Source organism: Nymphaea colorata, chromosome 4 (assembly GCF_008831285.2).
Source record: "Nymphaea colorata isolate Beijing-Zhang1983 chromosome 4, ASM883128v2, whole genome shotgun sequence".
Taxonomy (NCBI): Eukaryota; Viridiplantae; Streptophyta; class Magnoliopsida; order Nymphaeales; family Nymphaeaceae; genus Nymphaea; species Nymphaea colorata.
The window spans coordinates 18,177,138-18,196,845 of NC_045141.1; the positions used below are offsets into that span (position 1 = coordinate 18,177,138).

Below are 19,708 nucleotides of genomic sequence, written 5' to 3' on the forward strand. Positions count from 1 at the left end.
TGTCATGTGTATGTTCTGTAACTTCTACATGTGCACTGTCCTTTAAGAAAAACATTGTGCAGTTTCTTCTGTATCAGTAAACGTTGTATATCTGTTTTTTTTCTCAAGTCCTCGACCAAATATGTTCCTGCAGGATACTCCACCTGTAATCAGTGGAATAATTTTCTTTTACAGTTGGTTGTGTTTGGGCGGAATAACAGGTAAGTGGTTGAAGGTCTATTTTTTGGAATCTAAGGGTCGAAGTCATATTACTTTAGGGTTGATTATCTCTAAACTCTTGCGAATCAATTTCTATTATCATAAAACCTCATAAACTTAAGAATTAAGAACCAATACGTTAATGATGGGCGCTTCTACCATTAAGGAAATGTAACGAAAATGTCGACAACCAATTAAGCAAGCAGCATATGTTCTTACAAAAAGCAAATAATAGAAAAAAATAAGCAGGACTACTCAACGTCTTGCTTTCAAAGTGGAAAGCACTGTTCCGTCACGTTATGCAGTGCAGAAGACCTTGCAGGGGTACCCGTCAGGGCCGTCACAACTGCTCCACACAAGTCTCATAAAGGTTAATTCTTATTAGCTCATGCAAACACCTATACGTAGTTTTTCTTCAAATTAAATGGTCTCTCGCTTATCGACCACACACACACAAAACCTCTGTGATTGTCTTTTTATTTTGTGTCATTCCAAGCAACTAGCAATAGTCAATACATCTTTTGCGACCTCTGTGGCTGGATTTTTTTTTTTTTGGTATTGTTAAATGAAACCCATTTTGGAATTAACATTCTAGAATCTCAGCAAAACATTACCCAAAGGAATTAGAGTAAATGGTTGAACCATATGACAAGTGATTGGAAATTTGGCAGACCGCTAAAATGGGTGAGAAACTCATTTCTAGACGAGGGCAATTTTGAAACTCAAGTTGAAGTCCAATAAGATGGTACATCTACCGGTGATGTGCAAGCCGAGATATTCAAATGGCTAGGCAAGGGGCAAGTCTTGAGCAAACTTGTTAGTTGGCTAAGGGGTGTGAATGGTGACTAATTTATGTATCTAGAAGGGCTAAGGTGGAGCGGAGCCTTGACATTGCTTCGAATGCTTTTACTGTTAGCCCTATTAAGTTAAATCATTTGGTGCATTTGATACACTCTTCGGGACACTTGATTACAGAGGTCTACCAACGATCTAAGATCTCAAGAGTTGAGAGATATGGATTAAAGATAAAATCCTTCCTTCACTAATCTTAGATCAGACCTTCTGCCAATGCAAAAACTAAAATGAAGATATCAGTGTTTATCTCAAGATTCGATCTAGTCTTCTTAGTTTGATAAACCATAAATTTTAGTTTTGATCTTTTGGCACACCATTAACAACATGCAACCAAGTTTCATTGATCGAAAACGAGAGGTACTCAACTACTTTTGTTTTAATTAGGGATACTTATGGGAGCCACATGGAGTTGACGACCATAGAAATTGAAATGTGACGCGCGGTCAAACGAACTCCACTATGCCAACTCTCTTGGGTCTTCGAAATTGGTCACAAAGATCTTGGAAAGCAGAGCTAACAAGGTCTTGCCAATGTTGATGAAGGGGAACAAGCAGACATCCTTGGCTCAAGCTTTACATAGGCGTGCGAAAGTGGTGTCATTGATCAGAACCACCATTGGTCACGACGACCTCATAGGGTGGACGTTCATCCGAAGGGAGATTTCATCTGCTCTTGCGAACATAGTTCTTGGGCGCCTAGAGAAAGAGACAAGCCCTTGTTTCATCCAACAAAGGGAGCGAATAAACAGCTGACTAAATTCCGAAGGAACCGTGGGGAGAGGGGGAACACAGCAGCAGCGTCCTCCTTCTTCAGCCACCACTGCCTCCGCTTCTCGCCATTGCCACACTTCCCCAATGCTTCCGAGCTCGGATGGCGCCAGCAACGGTCACCCACGGCACGCCTCCTCCGAAAGGAGGGCGGGTTACGTGCCCAGGGACAGACTCCGCAAGCCGGGACGCACCTCTCGAGCACTCAGACACAGGGCCTCCGGACAAGATAGAGCCGTTGCTGCCGCCGCCACTCCTTACGATGCTGCCTATTTCCACTCGTATTCCCACCTTGGGGTCCATGAAGAGATGATCAAGGTACGGGAAGAAACAGTGTCCCTCACCACCTCCATATTTTTCTTCTATTTTTTTTTTTGCTTTCCCTGATACCCATTTAAGATCTCTCTAGTCTGTTATTGAACCTTAAAGTTGATTCGACGATTGGTGACTTTCTGCTTGTTTTGGTAATTAAGGAAGTGGTTTGTGGATATGTAACAGTGAAAAATGGAAACCAAGCAATCTTGGTCAGTTTTAGGTTAATCCAGAAGGCGGCATCCTGTTGAGCCGGAGAAGGATTGCCTGTCTCTTCATTGCATAAGGTTTCTTTTGCAGGCCACTCACTAAGCAGGCTTCCACGCAAATTTCCTGCATTCATCAAGTTTTGTTTTAACTAAATAATGTGATGGTGTCCTTATACAAAAATTTGGAAAAAGAGGGAGGGAAAGGTTATTCTTTCATCTGTTTAGGTAGCTATGTGAATATCAGAAAATAGGGATCATGGGATCTACTTGAGAGAAAAGAGGAATACAAATACTTTCTTCACTTCTGTGAAACTCCATGCGGGATATTTATATGTCAAGGTGTAGTTTCTCATTCTTATTACATAATGGTTCCTCGATATGTCATAGTCTATTCTATCTGCAATTGCACTATTCTTTGATGTAACTTTTCTCCGTAGCCATTGCATGCATTTTCTAGTTTTTTTATATAATTAGTCATTGTTGCCTGAAGTCCAGTGATTTGATTTGATTAGGACCTGTTCCACTTGCTTTGCATCTTCCACTCAAATTGATGTGGTCTTTCATCATGAATGGCTAAGTAGTTTGACATTCTGCAGGATCATGTGCGGACTGATACCTACAGGGCTGCAATAATGCAGCATCAAAGTAGTATTCAAGGCAAAGTAATATTGGTTTCTCCTTAGACACCTGTGACTCTTTGTATTAATATTACTCTGGATTGGATCATGATTGGTGCAGTGTTGCTCTTTTTCTGGCCACTAGTAATTTGCTTATGGAAAGTTTCTGTTTTCAGGTTGTAATGGATGTAGGTTGTGGAACTGGCATTCTATCTATTTTTTGTGCTCTTGCTGGTGCAAGGAAGGTAAGGCTGTGTTGGTATTTAAGTTATTTCAATGTGTGATAAGTGTCTACATAGCTAAGCTTCTTGTTAACAAAATAATCTTCAAATTTGCAGAGTTGTATGTCAGACAATTTACATCCTGGAGAAATTCAGACATCTGAAATATGTTGCTTCATTTTTTTGGGGCTTAGATCTGGGTTAGATATGAGCCTGTACTTAATTTAGTAAAAGACATATTAAGTTGGCCATTGTCATGCTTGGATGTACTTTTGGGCAACAAAAAATAAACAGCATAAAACATAAGAAGGTTGCAGCTAAAAGTCAAAATTTTTTCCTAGATCAAATTGAAAAAGACATGGTCATAACTAGTCATATATGGAGACCAATTGTTGTTACAAGAACAAAAAGTATTTGTAGAATCAATTCAAACTAAAACATGGTCTTAACATGTATGTATATACAGTCATGCCCATTATAAGCCATAGGTAATTGGGCATTGAGGCTCAATCTTTTTTATCAAACTTGATAAATATATTCAATAAAAATTATCTAGTAAGAATCATGATTTAGTAGCTTAGCTTACTCTCTTTTACATAAAATTTTGAATTTTCAAGTTATGCAGTGCTTATGAGCCATTGGTTTATTCAGCTTGTAGCATTCATATATGCATGTTACAGAAACATGACCCAATGATTTGTACTAAACGGTATATGAAAATCATATCTATGAGGTTACAGTACTTTATCCATAAAATTATTAAAAGGTAATGGCCTTTGTGAAGTGGGAGAAAGGCACCTGGAGAAACCCTATCATTAGTAAACAAACAGACACACATATACACATATATGACTGACATGTAAAAGCCATATGCTTATGTTTAGTTTTCAGTTTTTTATGAAATATGATGCAGAGACGAAGTACTTTATCCCTATTACATTGAAGATGGATCTTCCTACCTTGCTATCTTTTTCATCTTTTGGTTTTCATAAAGTCAGAAATGAGCTTGCTGACCTTCTTGCACTGCAGGTTTATGCAGTGGATGCTAGTGAGATTGCCATACAGGTAATAGTCCACTTCTTTTCTTATTTTATAGTTGTCTTATTGCTTTCGTTTGTACCACTTACTTGATCTTGTTTACATTCTTTTTGTTTCCAATTTGTTGACACTTGCTGTGTAGGAGTACTGGATAAATCAAGGAAGATGGGACATATTTTGCTTAAAGGCCTATCTTTAGTAGAAATAGAGATTTTGTCACATAGGCATTCCTACCTGCATGTGATGGTAATGTTGACCTATGTCACATGGACTCTTCAAAAAAGGGGCAGCAGCCATGTCGACACGATGTGCATGTGGCTCTGACAGGCACCCCAACCGCACCCTCTCTTCTTCATGTTGAAAATTATTTTTATTCCTTTTTTATTTTCTCTCCCCTCTCTTTTTTTTATGTACAGTAATAAATATAAGAAAAGACAAATTTAAGATAAGAAACTACCATATATATATATATATATAATGACTACATATATTTATATATATATAATAAATAAATAAATATATATGTGTGTGTAAATGTATGTATAGCCTCGCTGCTCACCCACACCCGATTTTTTTGGGATGTGCTGCACCGGCACCCACATCCCGCACTAATGTGACAGAAATGTTGACACAACAGGGCAAGGGGAACATCAGATATGACTTAGACACGCTCAGGTTCACTCATCTTTCGTTCAGTTCAAGATGGGTATTAATCAAATGTGAGCCAGCAAAATATATCCAGATCACAGAAATGAAAGGAAAGTTTTTTGTCGTTTTGATACGTATCATTAACTTTTAAAAACTATGTCTATCTTTACTATTTCAGTGTTAGTTTCATAGACATTCTTTGTTATTTATCTTGTTTGTCGTTTCACAATTCCTGAACATTGCATTTATGTTTCTCTCTAATTTTCTGGATATCCCTTTTAGGTATGCTGTCCTTTAAATGAATTCTTACGTGCTTGGGCTGAATTTAAAGTCAGAGCATTTGTTGCATGCCTTGTATCTCATTTTCATTGAAAACAACCTTGACTTAGCATGATAAGTTAACTATTTCATATTACCAGGCAAATGAAGTTGTCAAGATGAACAATTTGTCCGAGAAAATTGAAGTTTTACATGGAAGAGTTGAGGTAAAAATTTGATGTGAGTTTGATTGTTTTTTTGTTGTACCACAAGAGTTACATGCTTTTGTGTGTGTGTGCACATTTATGCATGTGCATGTGTGCATGTATCTGTGAATGTATGTGTATATATTTCTCTGTATGTATTATATATGTATTTGTGCATGCATGGAAAAGTCAACAAGGAAAGACCCTGCCGGCCTGCCCAGTTGTTTCTTGCTGTCATCTCTGTTATGGAAAATTGTGTTCTTTTATCTCTCAATGCCTTACAGCTTTAGTTTGCTTGCTATACCCATGTTTCCTGCTTCTCTAGATAAGTTCTATGACTTTCCTTTCTCCAGTTTTAACTAAAATCCAAAGGGCATCCCTATTTGTGCTTCAAAGATTGTGTTTCATTTTAAGGAAAAAAAAAATCCTTAAAGAAATCTTAACTGGTTTCTTAACACGTTTTATTACTTCCCTATGTGTATAAGTTAGAATTTAATGGTTAACAACTGGAAAGTTTTAAGGTTCTTTGATCATTATTGGGGCTTTGGCAATTCCAAAAGTGTAATTGTTCATGGTGGAGTTGGTGAATGCAGGACATTGAGATTGATGAGGAAATTGATGTTATAATCTCAGAGTGGATGGGCTACATGTTGTTATATGAGGTAGATGTTTAGTATTTGATGGCTTTTTATGCAGTCTGGCCCCCTTTTGTCAGTTTTTATGAATGCAAATATGACAAATAAAATAAGTGAATAGCATTTGAAACTGCCGCAGAGCATGCTGTCAAGTGTAATTACAGCAAGGGACCGGTGGCTTAAGCCTGGAGGACTTATACTTCCTTCTCATGCAACGGTATTGTTACATTAAGTCCAACCTAGTCATTGTTCTCTTATGCCTGTAGTTATCTGTTTGGTAATGCCATGATGTGATAGCAGTATATATAGTTGGGACGTGAATTTAGAATATATAATTCAGGTTACTTACCATGTTTGTTTTCGTGCATGGCCAAATGAATATGATGGTGGTTTTATGTTTACTGTTGCAGTTATATATGGCACCTGTTACACATTCAGAAAGATATAGGGAAAGCATAGATTTTTGGCGCAATGTGTATGGAATTGACAGTGAGTTATAATCCTTCTTGTAGATAAATTTCAATTGTTGTTTCGGTTTCCTACATTAAATGAATCATGTTAGGTCGAAATAGGATATATATGGGACACTTGTGATGGTTTAAATTGTTTGAAGAATTCTTCCTGTTTAAAGTTCCTTAGTAGAGCATTCCACCACAAGCAAAAAACTTTTGTTAGTCCTGTATATTAGACCAATATGAGAATCTATGTTGATGTTAGAAAAGTCTGCATGAGATTGAGTAATTATGAAGTATGAACCACTTGTATCTGCAATGATCTATAACCTTTCCTTGAGAGTTTGACAATTATCTATTGAAACTGTAATGGCAAAACAAGTTGGTCTAAAGTTTGGAGTTTTCAGGCAGTGTTTTCTTGTGGTAATGGATTTTCTTTAGCTCTTGAATTGAATAACCCTGTGCTGATATGCAGGACCAATCTACCATCAACATTGATGTGCATACTTTTGTTGCACGATCTAGCTTTTGTGATGTTTGTATACCGTTGTTTAATGCATGCTTAAGTTCAATGTAGCTCATTTTCTTTGTGACTGATTTGCAATTGAATTATAAGAACTGCCTTAATTTCTTAAGTTTGATTGGTCTTTTAACATGAGATGCCTTTTATTTGGTGGATATAGTGTCTGCAATGTTGCCACTAGCAAAACAGTGTGCATTTGAGGAACCATCTGTGGAGATTATATCTGGGGAGAATGTTTTAACATGGCCATTTGTGGTGAGTTTCCATATGTTCTAGTGCTTGAGGCAGTGGTCTCTGCTCCATGTATGTTAATGGCCGTTTTCACTCCATTTCTCAAAGCTTTCGGCGTCATTAAGGTTCAGATTTTGTGCTGAGTACATCTCATGACCATCATGGAACATGTTAAATGCTTGGGAGATGATGGGCCATAACTTGAGCTAGATTCTTGTTTTTTCTACCACTTAGTGGCATTGTCTTGCTAAAATAGAATAGATCTGAACTTGGCATTTGTTGCAGCCTTGAAACGTGGAGAGAGAGAGAGAGAGGGCTGAAGACGTGAGAGTTGAGAAGAAAAGAACTCATCTCATTCACTAACCCTAATCTCTATTATAAAGAGATTAGGGTAGAAAGAAGATTTACATATTACATCAATCTAAAATAAAGAAAATATTAAAGAGATCTTATAACCCTTTAATATTACAAAGAACCACCTAGAAATATAAACATTCTTATTTCAACACTCCCCCTCAAGCTGGAGCATACATGTTAAACATGCTCAGCTTGTCTGAACATTTAGAGAAATCACCAATAGGGAGAGCTTTGGTGAAGACATCTGTAGCTTGGTCTTCTGAAGGGACATGAATAGTGGTAATGGTTCCTCCTTGAACGAGATCTCGAATGTAATGACAGTCAACCTCAATATGTTTAGTTCTCTCATGAAAAATTGGATTATTAGCAATGTATGTGGCTGCACGATTGTCACAATACATCTTCATGGGAAGTGAAATCGACACACTTAGGTTAGATAGCATGGATCTAGCCCAAGTCATTTCTGTTGCAGTTTGAGCCATAGCTCTGTATTCAGATTCTGCACTAGATCTTGACACCACGCCTTGTTTTTTACTTCTCCATGATATGAGGTTGCCTCCCACAAATACACAAAATCCTGTGATAGATTTTCTGTCCTCGATTGAGCCAGCATAGTCAGCATCACTATAGGCTTCCACTTCCAGAGTCTTGCCTTTTGTGAACAAAAGGCTTTTGCCAGGAGACGATTTCAGATATTTAACCACCATCAAAGCAGCATCCCAATGAACTTTCCTTGGTTTTTTCATAAATTGACTTAGCTTCTCCACTGCAAAACTAATGTCTAGTCTTATCACAGTAACATAGAGTAGTTTTCCAATAAGGGATCTATAAGATTGAGAATCCACTAATTCTGTTTGGTCATCATGAAGGTGTATACGTGGATTCATAGGCAAATTAGTCGGTTTAGCTCCTAGCATCCCTGTGTCCTGCAATAAATCAAGAACATACTTCCGTTGAGAGAGAACAACACCCTCCCTATTGCGAGCAACTTCTATTCATAAGAAGTATCGATGTGGACCAAGATCTTTCGTCACAAAGTGTTTTTGAAGAAACAGTTTTGCATCAGAAATTTCTTGATCAGAGTCACCTGTTAGGATAATATCATCAACATAAACTACGAGAACGGTTATACCTCTGGAAGTCTTCTTGATAAACAGAGAATGATCAAGAGGAGATCTCACAAAGCCACACTTTGAGACTACCTCGGAAAACTTGTGAAACCACGCACGAGGACTCTGCTTGAGTCCATAAATAGCTTTCTTTAGCTTGCACACTTTGCCACACTCCTCCTGTCGTTCAAATCCTGGTGGTTGTTGCATATAGACAGTCTCATCGAGATCATCGTACAAAAAGACGTTTTTGACATCCAGTTGATACATGTGCCAGTCATGGTGGACAACCACAAAAATGATAAGGCGAATGGTTCCCAACCGAGCAACTGAAGAGAAGGTCTCAAAGAAATCCACACCGTAGGTCTGCGTGTAGCCATTAGTAACCAACCGAGCTTTGTATCGTTCCATAGAACCATAAGAATTATATTTCATTGTGAATACCCACTTTGAGCCAACAATATCACAACGAGGAGGAGGATCAACAAGTTCCCAAGTGCCTCTTTGCACTAAGGCATCCATCTCATCTTGCATAGCCCGTCTCCATTATGAGCAGCCAGAGCTTGAATGAACTGTTGCATATTTTTACCAATACCATTAGTAGACACAAAAGGAGATATAGGATGTAAAGTACATTGCCGCCTGCCTTTGCGAAGAGCAATAGGTAAGTCTTAACAGGGATCAGAATGACTAGGGCTATGCACTTCAGATGTACTTACCTCCTGAGAAATGGTTGGCGAAGGATTATGAGAAGGGTCCTGTCGACGTGTGTAGACCAGTGGAGGATCACGAAACTTGGACACTACAGTAGAAGGAGATTCAAAAGGGAACGACTCCAAAGGAATAGGAGGAATAGGTAGTGGGTCTGGTGATGGTGGCATCTCAGGAAGGATGGAAGAGGAGCTATAATAAGGTTGATACTCAAAGAATGTGACATCCGCACTGATATACTCCTTTTGAGTTAAGGGATCAAAGCATTTGTAGCCCTTATGGTTTCTGGAGTAGCCTATAAAGATACACTTAAGGGCTTGGGCTCCCAATTTATCACGTGTGGGTCCAAATATGTGAACGAAGCATGTGCAACCAAATACTTTGGGAGTCACTGGAAATAAGGGTCGTTGTGGATGCACAAGTTTAATGGGAACCTTGTTGTCAATGGAGGATGAGGGTAAACGGTTGGTTAAGTAACAAGCCGTGAGGATGGCATCTCCCCAAAAAGATGCAGGTAACTTGGTATGAAGCATTAGGGAACGAGCCACATTTAAGAGTTAGCGATGTTTACGTTCAGCTACTCCATTTTGTTGGGAGGTATGAGGACAAGTAAACTGAGGAGAAATGCCATTATCGGAGTAAAACTTTATTAAGGTTGAGGCTTTGAACTCAAGGGCGTTATCAGTACGAATGTTTTTAACAAGAATACCAAACTGAGTCTTTGTTTTAATAATAAGATTTTTGAGAATACATACTACTTCAGACCTTTCCTTCGACCCAAGTCACTCGAGAATAATCATCAACAATGACAAGAAAATGCCGAAATCTTGACCTACTAACAACTCTGCTAGGACCCTACACATCAACATGAAGAAGATCAAATAGTCCACAACTGGACGGACAAAGACTCGATGAATAACTGCGATGGGTGTGTTTGCCAAGTTGACAGGCTTCACACTGGAACGACTCTGGTATTGAAAGCTGAAGAAGAAAGTGACAGAGCTTGGAGACAAATGGATGACCAAGTCTTAGATGCCACTGGAAAGAGGAGGACGGTGAGGTGATCGATGATGCTGCAATACCCACTGGATCCGACAGGAAGTAGATGCCTCCTTTCTCATAGCCTCCACCAATCGTCTTCCTAGTTTCCAAGTCCTGAAATGAACATAAACCATAGTCAAATGTAACACGACAGTGTAAGTCATTAATCAATTGTCCAACTGATAACAAATTTGTTGGGAACTTAGGAGCATATAACACATTAGGAATAGTCATAGACTGAGAAATCTTGATATTACCATAACCCAGAATAGGTGACCATCTACCATCTGCAAGTTTCACATGACGTGCCTGAGGCAACATGTGTAGCACAATAAACATAGAAGATTTACTACAAAAGTGTCTCGATGCTCTGGAATCAATAATCCAAGTAATACCTGTATCATGTGGGACACTATCAACAGACATAGCACTGTCTATCATGACTGTAGAGGCCGACGGCTGGGAAGATCTGAGTGCTAGGAAGTCCTCATACTCAGACTTCTTGATACTCATTGTCACTGTCTCAGGGTGAGAAGGATATAAAGACCCATCTACAACTGATGAAGCTGCCTGAACAGACCCAATAGGAGACGGTAAAGAATTCTTGCCCTGCTTGGATGCAACATTTCTTCCTAGGGATGCAACGGAAGGACGACCATGTTTATCCCAACATCTGTCTTCTAAATGTCCTATTTTACCACAATAGGTGCACTGAAATCTCCCCCTACCTCCTCCTGACCCACGACCAATGCCTCTCCCCCTGAATGAACCGCGTCCACGACCTCTTGAGGCTACCAAGGCAGAAGCCTGTAAGTCACTAAAGGGCTGAGAAAGAGTCACAGCAAGACGACTGAGTCTGTTGTAGGCTTCGACTGGGTTAGGGATTTCTGCTCCAGTCAACATCTGTGCCTTTGCTACAACATAGTCAGGGGAGAGACCCTGTAAAAACTTCGCAACCATAGACTGTTACCATGAGTTTTATGACATGTTGGACATGGGGGACGTAATGCTTTAAGTCGTTCATAGATGGACTTGAGGGAAGCGAAGTACTGAGCATGACTTTGATCACCCTGTTGCAAATTAAGTAATTCCTCCTCCACCTACAATATCTTGCTAACATTTTTGTCATTTGAGTAAGTTTGTTTCAAGAAATCCCACATTTGTTTGGCCGAGGTATAGTATGCAATAGTTGATGCGATTTGTGGTTGCACACTATTCATGATCCACGACATCACAATATTATTATCTCCCTTCCATGAACCATATTTTCCACTCTTTTCGACAAACTCATTTTCTTCTATAACATGCTCCTTCTGATGTCCAATCGCTGACATCATAAACACACGAGACCAAATCTCATAGTTAGATCCATCTAACTTTACCGTAGAACCATAAGAGAATGGATTTCCTCCACTTTTAACCTCATGAGAAAAATCAATCCTGAGATTTTCAGCCATTGCAAATCTATCCACAAGAGATTAACCACCACAGGCAAGAGAAAAAAATATTGAAAAGGAGACTGATCAGCAAGACCAAACTTCCCACAGCCACGTTAGATGCACAAGAGCAAGCAAACCGCTGTCCAACTGTTGACTGCAACCCACGGCCAAAAAGAACAACAATCTGAAAAAAAAAACTGCTAACAGCAAGCCCACAATAATCTGCTCCAACCAACAACTTGTCTATTTATGTATCTAACGCAGCTGTACCACACATTAATTTTCACACATCATGGATAACGACAGCAGATAAATGTATTCAACGTAAACTGCCACAAAAAATCATAAAGAGCAGTCCTCCACTTGGCTGCCTTGATCATAGACCACATCAAACCATAAGAGTCTCCACGACTGGAGTCTATTCATGCATACCTCCTAGCGTGAATAGACTCCTCCACCTAGTTCCGTTGCTGGAAATCAGTCAACTAGAACAGATGAGAAGAGAAGAAGGAAGAGACACAAGAAGAGGAAGGAGAACAAGACGGTGGAAGAGATAGCCTGAGAAGGAGAAGGAGGGTCGCCGGCTGTTCACGTCACGTCGCCAGATTCACGGACCTCTGCAGCCTATTGCCAGCTGTTCACGTCGCGTCGCCAGTCACGTCCCGCTCTAATACCATGTTGCAGCCTTGAAACGTGGAGAGAGAGAGAGAGAGGGCTGAAGACGTGAGAGTTGAGAAGAAAAGAACTCATCTCATTCACTAACCCTAATCTCTAAAGAGATTAGGGTAGAAAGAAGATTTGCATATTACATCAATCTAAAATGAAGAAAATATACTCTTTAATATTACAAAGAACCACCTAAAAACATAGACATTCTTATTTCAACAGCATTATTACTGATTACCCGTTTTCCCATGATTCTCTCTCTCTCTCTCTCTCTCTCTCTCTCTCTGTGTGTGTGTGTGCGTGTGTGTGTGTGTACAATAGATATAGCTATTATTTAGATATTGATCGAAATTAACCGATAGACGAATTTGACTTTGCCTTTGTATGTGCACAAGAAACCATTGAAATACTCTTAAGTCCATGTTCATAATGAGCCATGACAGCCAAAACCCATTCATGCTGGGTTTAGTTGACAGGCAACTAATTGCTGTCGATGTTTACTGTCTGATATCACCAGAGAGACTTTTGTACAGCTTTATAGATAATTAGTTTTGCTTGTAAAGCTTTGATAGCTATTTAGAATCATAAGTTGAATCATTGTCACTTTTTTGTTTGTGTTAACCAGGTAAAGCATATTGACTGCTATGTAGTTACAATTCAAGAGCTTGAGTGCGTGACAGCGAGATACAGATTTGCCTCTATGATGCGAGGTAGATTCTTGGATTCTTTTCGTGCATAATTTTTGTTCCTTTGGATTCAAATACTTTTTTCACATGTTGATTGGCTGATGACGTCTGATTCAGTTCACGCCCTTTCTATGTCAGTCTTATTTATTAATGAGGCTTTATGATGTCAGATCCACGACCAAAGTCAATGCAGTATGGTATCAAAGTGTACCCAGTGTTAACTATTTTCCTATTTGTCCAAGGACTGTAATCCCAGGTTCAGTCTAAGTTCATGCATGGAGTAAGCATATTCATATTCATCACATACAGGAAGTAAATCCAGATATTGTATGGTCATATTGGACCTGGAACATGGTCATGCCAAAACCAACCTCTCTCGCTCCCCCTCTATCTCACAACAAGCACATATGTGTGCATGCACCCACACCCACACACACACACACACACACACACACAAGCACATATATGCTGCATGTTTTCTTGGAGCTAGTCTATGCTATGTGCTTGACATTTATCAATCGTATTTGTATTTGGACCTGTTTGTTGACTGCAATGTCCTTCCATCCATTAAACAATTGTATTTATCCACCACCGCCATAGTTGGACAATGATCTTTTGTAGGCAGATGTCCTTCCATCTATTAAACAATTATGTTGATCCACCACTGCCATAGTTGGACAATGATCTGTTTGTAGGCTGCCAATGACCTTCCATCCATTAAACTGTATTGATCCACCACTTCCATGGTCGTATAATGTCCCTGTAGAAACAGAATTCTCTCTGTGTTGGATCAACCTCAATTCCATAAAGTGGTTTGAAGTCTGCTTCATGGTAAACTAATTCTTTCAAGGTATGTACAACTTCTAAAGTTAGACATTTAATATGTAAAACTTCTAAAGTGGACTTTCTTCTAGCATTCTGTTGTATATCCCTAGTTGGGTTATGTGAAAGCTTGTGTAAAATCTTATGTGCAAGTAACAACCTTTCAAGTCGTTTTAACAAAAGTTAGATTAGTATATTTAGTCTACAATTAAGAATGGACTTTGCGTTCATCTGTGTACAGTATTTTGGTTTTTAAATCACCAAATTTTTACAGTTTTAATTGTCCATTTTTGAAACTCTTAAGTCTTGTATCATGGTTCCATCTGGTGCTTAACGCTTCAAGTACATAGATCACATTATTCACATCTATATCATAAATGAATTGCATTGATATATATACTGTTTCACATAATCTGTTACTTGATGCTGACTGGTGTGTCCCTGCTTGATTTCATGACAACATTACCCTACTTTCTTTTAGCATGGTTACTGTATCACTAGCACATCTTTAGCATCTGTGTCAGTTGCGTTTACTTCTTGCAATATTTCTTTCTTAAGATTCAGTCATCTTATATTATGACCATCTTCTGAAAAAGCATCTCTGGTGTATTTATGCAACTTCTTAGTAATTTGAAATGTTTGTAGTTTATGATAAGCTGACATATATTTATCTAAAGATGGAATCCTCTCCTGGAATTCCTTTAGGTTTTTGTGTTCATATAGATATTAAAGTGAGTAATTAGCTGTGGATTGTTATTGTTTAAAATCATTTTGAGGTCACAAAGTAGGCATTTGTTCTTTATTAGCTACTAATCATGCAATCCCTACAAGGCTACATCCCACATGCTTGTTGTGTCATACAGTTTATATGGTTGCTAGTACGGATGTGTGTATCTTGATGCTGGTCAGTTTCCATTTATTTCATCTTATCTCTGGATAATCTATGAGGGTAAGTAATGGAAGACGGAGTAAGATTAACGAGCCTTAACCTGCCTGCACTCACAACTAAGCTAAAACTAAGCTTAACTCTAACTAAAACTCAAGTAAATAGCTAGATAAAAAACAAGAATAGAAGAAAACTAAGGAGTTTGCATTTTCATTTTTTTTTTCCAACTTTTCAATCGTATTACAAAATGAATCCATGCCCCTTTATATAAAGAAAGGGACGGATTTCGGATCTGAATCCATTTACAATAGTTAGAATTATCTGGATCTAGTTACAAAAGTGTGGATCTGAATCTATTGTTGTACATCAGACTCCTCGAGTTGGAGAAGGGTCGTCCTCAATGAATTTTAAATATCTCAATCCGCCAAAATGATTGTTCACTGTAGCAGGTCCGAGTCTGTTCAAAGAGGCCCACTGCGCTGTTGCTTATGCTAACGTGATGGACCGCTAAACGTCTTTTTGCCGATGGTCAAGGTGACGGCCTTGACGGAGGTTCGTGAGTTTGGATCTGGTCCAGGGGCGTCTCCAAGCAAAGTCTGGCCTTAAATAATGGGAAAAATCTGATTTGGACCCTTAAACCCAAAGATCGGATGATATGAGCCTGAATCGGGTCTCAAACCCGACCCATTTGACTCGAACCGGTCCCAAAAGGGATCGGCCCTATCCCTCCAATGTCTCGGCTGCTCGAGGAGGCAGAAGGGGCAAACCAAAGGGTGGGGGTGGGGCACCCATCACGGCCCACCCATTTTTTTGAAGGGGGAAGGTGGTGGAGGGCAGTTTCCTGTCACATCTAGTCCGCCGGCAGCCGGCGATCCCAGGGGCAGAGTTGGTTCAGGTGGCGGGGCCACTAGGTCTTTCACACGAGCAGGAGGCGAAAGGGTGAAGGTATCGCCACTGCTGGTCATAGTTCCCGCACCACCTCTGGTCGGGAATGAAGTCGCCGACATCAGCCGTGCCACCGGTCGCCTGCCCACAGTGACGGTGTTGACTTCTGTTGGATTGACAAACTCATCACCCCCTGGACTCGTTCCCAATCAGCAGGTGGAACGACACCGTTCCCCTGCGGCCGGTTCCTTCCCTCAACGGCATCCGGGCCATCGTCGTCTACCACTTCTTCAAGCTGCTACCCAAAGGCCAAAGCAGTGGCATGGCTGGCTGCCGGCGGCGTCCGCTGTTGGGTTGAAGGAAGGTTCACCTATTGCATTCTGATGGTCATCTCTAGCACCCTTCACCCCCAAACCGACAACAAATCAACAACTTTCTGGCCATTAGTCTCCCTAGCTCCGACTATTCCACTGGCCGGAGGAATGGTGTTCGGATTCCTTGCCTCCAGTCTACCCACAACTGTAGATTTCGTTTGTTGATGGAAAGAAGATGAAGCAACTGGTTCCTGACCTCCTCTAGACAAATGCAGAAGGGCTCCGTTGGGGACCCTCAACGACATATCTGGTTCGTTGGCTGGTAGTGGAGCTTCGGCGAGAACCCCTTCCGATGCGGCCTTAGCTGAATCACGGCTCCATAATCCTCCCAAACCTCCAGTGCCTCTACCAGGGTAATCGAGATGATGCTCACCTGTTCTCGTTTCAGCGTCAGAAGCGCTGATGGCCGGACGAATGTCTGCAACAGAAAGTCCATGAACGATTTGCACGTTCTGCAGAGCCGAGCAGAACATTTCTTTGAACTCATCCATCGTCCATGAAATGGACACCTCCATTTCATCTACCCTTCATGCAGCAGCAACAAAATCTTGTCTGATACAAGTCAAAAACCGACACATGCCTTGCTAAGATCTGTTGTACTCGTTCCTCCATTAATGGCGGAATTTTGCTTCTCTTAAAACCTCACTCTAATACCAATTAATGCAAGAAAGGTTAACAAGTCTTAACCCACCCGCACTCACAACTAAGCTAAAACTAAGCTTAACTCTAAGTCTCTAACTAAAACTCAAGTAAATAACTAGACGAAAAACAAGAACAGAAGAAAACTAAGAAGGAGCTTGCATTTTCATTTCTTTTTTAACTTTTCAACCGTATTACAAAATGAACACGTCCCTTTATATAAAGAAAGGGATGGATTTCGTATCTGGATCTATTTACAGAAGTTAGAATTATCTGGATCTGGTTACAAAAGTATGGATCTGAATCTATCGCTCTGCATCAGTAAGTTGATCCTTGGAGTCAACCATAGGCTTGGCTGGTGAAAAGGAGTCACAAGTGATATAATCATAAATAACAAAAAATGACACCCCTAACATGTAAGCAATCACTTATTATCTGAAAAGTGGGTTCATTCCTGCCTCTCAACCATATTCATCATTTCTTTTTCCTCAGCAAATTATTGCCTGCAGCTGAGTCAAACCAAGTTTGAGTCATGACAGAGCTTTATTGTTTGCCTTTCTGGGGAAGTCAAGCTTATAAATCTCAACGTTGGGCTCATCTCTGTTGGGTAGATAGTTTTTAGCTGTTCATTAAGCTTGGCCATTTAGTAAGTGGCAAAGGTATTCATGATTTTCAGGTTTGAATCTGCCTCAATTCGTAGCATAATCTACTTACTAGTTTCTCAATCATTCCAAATGTTATGTCAATGTATGCCTCCTCTCTGGTCCATTCCACCCTTCTTAATGTTCCACCTGAATTGCTTCAGTTTTTGGTGTCTCAGTTTCACTGCACTTTCCATACTTGCAGCACCACTTCATGGCTTTGCATTCTGGTTTGATGTTGAATTTGCCGGTCCCCCTGTCCTCATCGACAACCATTTGCAGACTTCTCATGGAAGTGATGAGTCATCTTCCGACATCTATAGCACTGGCTCACATCAGAGGAAAAAACGTGCAAAATCTGTTGAGACACTTGTACTATCAACTGCACCTGAGGATGTTCCAACTCATTGGCAGCAGGTAAGTCTACATGGTACACTCCTTCCAAGGTTGAACATACTGTTGCACATTTCTCTCATTCGTAGCGGACAAGCTTGGACAAGTCCATTTCAGCCTTGTTCAGCTCTGTTACTTGACCTAGCTAACATGATAATCCAGAAAGCACTTTTAGTATTATATGTAACATATTCTTCCTCTGTTAGTTTAGTTGTTTCGTTTCAACTAATATATATATGCATGCACTGGTGTACATTCGCATTCACAAACACAAGTTCACTGCATACATATCCACCAGTCACGTGGTTGCTCATACAAAATCATATACGGGCACACATACATTTACATGCACAACACATCACATGATCATCAGTATGACTTTGGCAGCTTTATGAAATGAAATGAAATGTTTGTTAATGGCTTAATGCAGACCTTGTTGTACCTTTATGAACCAGTAGAGGTGAATCAAGATCAGATCATTGAAGGATCTGTAACATTATCACAGAGCAAGGAGAACCCTCGCTTCTTAAATATTCATCTAGAATATGCGTGAGTTCAATTTGTCATACAAGTGGTCATGTGTCTCTTTTTGACTTGCGAAGTTGACAAATTCTCTATGATGTTGCAGATCAGGTGGCCGGTCATTTGTCAAAGAATCTGTAATGCGGTGATTCCCGTCATTTTCTGTCTTCTGAAGTTAATTGATTACCTTCTTCTTGGCTACACAAAATGATTTTTTTGCTACTCAAAGCTTCATCTGATATGGAGGGCAAGGAGGATCTGGTCTGCAATTTGGTATCAGTAACTAGTCTCTTGACATGGCTGTAATTAGCTGGTATAGATGCCACGTGGGGGTGATTCTTATCATTCAGCAGTTCAGCCATACCCTGGTTCAGATCTGATAGTTATTGAAATTTGTTTTGCAAATCTAAGTGCGGATATTGGAGGTGAGCATGTATAATTTGTCTCCAGTTTTAGCATATGTTGTTGCCTATGCTCTTTGTCAAGCTAGAAAAGAAAAAAGCTACAATTACTTTCATCACCATTTTATATTTTCCACTTGTGTCAAATGTAGAGAGGGCCTCTAACATCATTTTCATCATTGTCCAGCCCTATCCCAACGCATGGTATAGACAATCTGAATTAGTAATTGATAGTTTATAGAAGAGCTTCTTAACCTAGTTACAACGTAGTGATTGAGGGCCTGGCATTCGACTTCATGAGGACAACTTGACAGGGTGCTGATGGCGTTTACTCCAATATAATGGTCTGTATTGTTCTGCATTAAACTTTGTTCAAGCGATTGTGTGGACTTATTTTGGAAGCATATAATCAAATGGAAACACTTTCACTGTATAGCGTGTTCAGAATCTTCAGATTAATCCAAATTGCCATGGTACATTGGGCAGATGCTGGTCAAGCTCTTGCCAGCAGAATACTGCCATCCCTAATGAACATTGTCTGGGGATGGAGAACTTTTCTTGGAATGCTACGCTTCTTTTGTTGGGTCAACTCTCTATTGCTGTTTTGGCTTTTGTGGGTGAAAAAAAAGAAGGAAAATGCTGGTGAATTATTTTTAATTGAGAGGAAACGAGGCTATGCCACATGGTGCATCATTTGCATTACCTTCTCTTTTTTTCTTCTTCCAAATGAAGGCGATGAATCAACTAAATTTATGCCCTTATTGATCTCAACTGATGGTATTTGACTTCAAAGAATGAAATGGGTCTTTTATACTGTTACATGTCTGACAGTATTTATTTGAAGATAAATCAACCTTCTGACAAGGGGCTTGTATAGGATCTTGATGCTTGCTCAAAGCCAGGTCCATGGAACATAATCTGCGTTTGCTGTATCTGACAAAATGCTACATTAAAATGCAAATGCCT

At 39.8% G+C, this 19,708-nt stretch overlaps 1 protein-coding gene across 3 annotated transcripts; it reads left to right on the plus strand.

Moving 5' to 3' along the window:
* The first annotated feature begins 1,605 nt into the window (after positions 1 to 1,605).
* LOC116252848 (probable protein arginine N-methyltransferase 6) lies at positions 1,606 to 19,175 on the plus strand. 3 transcript variants are annotated; one of them, XR_004172320.2, is made up of 14 exons: positions 1,611 to 2,138; positions 2,938 to 3,003; positions 3,135 to 3,203; positions 4,209 to 4,244; positions 5,285 to 5,350; positions 5,923 to 5,991; positions 6,104 to 6,181; positions 6,375 to 6,453; positions 7,100 to 7,194; positions 13,119 to 13,203; positions 17,632 to 17,843; positions 18,250 to 18,368; positions 18,448 to 18,766; positions 18,930 to 19,175. XR_004172320.2 is itself a non-coding variant. In XM_031627434.2 (13 exons), exons 1-13 carry the CDS (start codon positions 1,908 to 1,910, stop codon positions 18,488 to 18,490), a joined length of 1,248 nt encoding a protein of 415 aa, XP_031483294.1. In that variant the 5' UTR covers positions 1,611 to 1,907; the 3' UTR covers positions 18,491 to 19,175. The 3 variants fall into 3 exon arrangements, 2 of the variants coding, with proteins under 2 accessions (XP_031483295.1, XP_031483294.1); XM_031627434.2 differs by having other exon boundaries at positions 18,448 to 19,175; XM_031627435.2 differs by lacking the exon at positions 2,938 to 3,003 and having other exon boundaries at positions 1,606 to 2,138; positions 18,448 to 19,175.
* Positions 19,176 to 19,708: the final 533 nt, after the last annotated feature.

Coding starts and splice junctions, on each gene's coding strand:
- LOC116252848 (XM_031627434.2), top strand. CDS start 1,908: ATGCTTCCGAGCTCGGATGGCGCCAGCAACGGTCACCCACGGCACGCC. Junction 6,182..6,374: donor TACTTCCTTCTCATGCAACG/GTATTGTTACAT, acceptor TTACTGTTGCAG/TTATATATGGCACCTGTTAC. Junction 6,454..7,099: donor CAATGTGTATGGAATTGACA/GTGAGTTATAAT, acceptor TGGTGGATATAG/TGTCTGCAATGTTGCCACTA.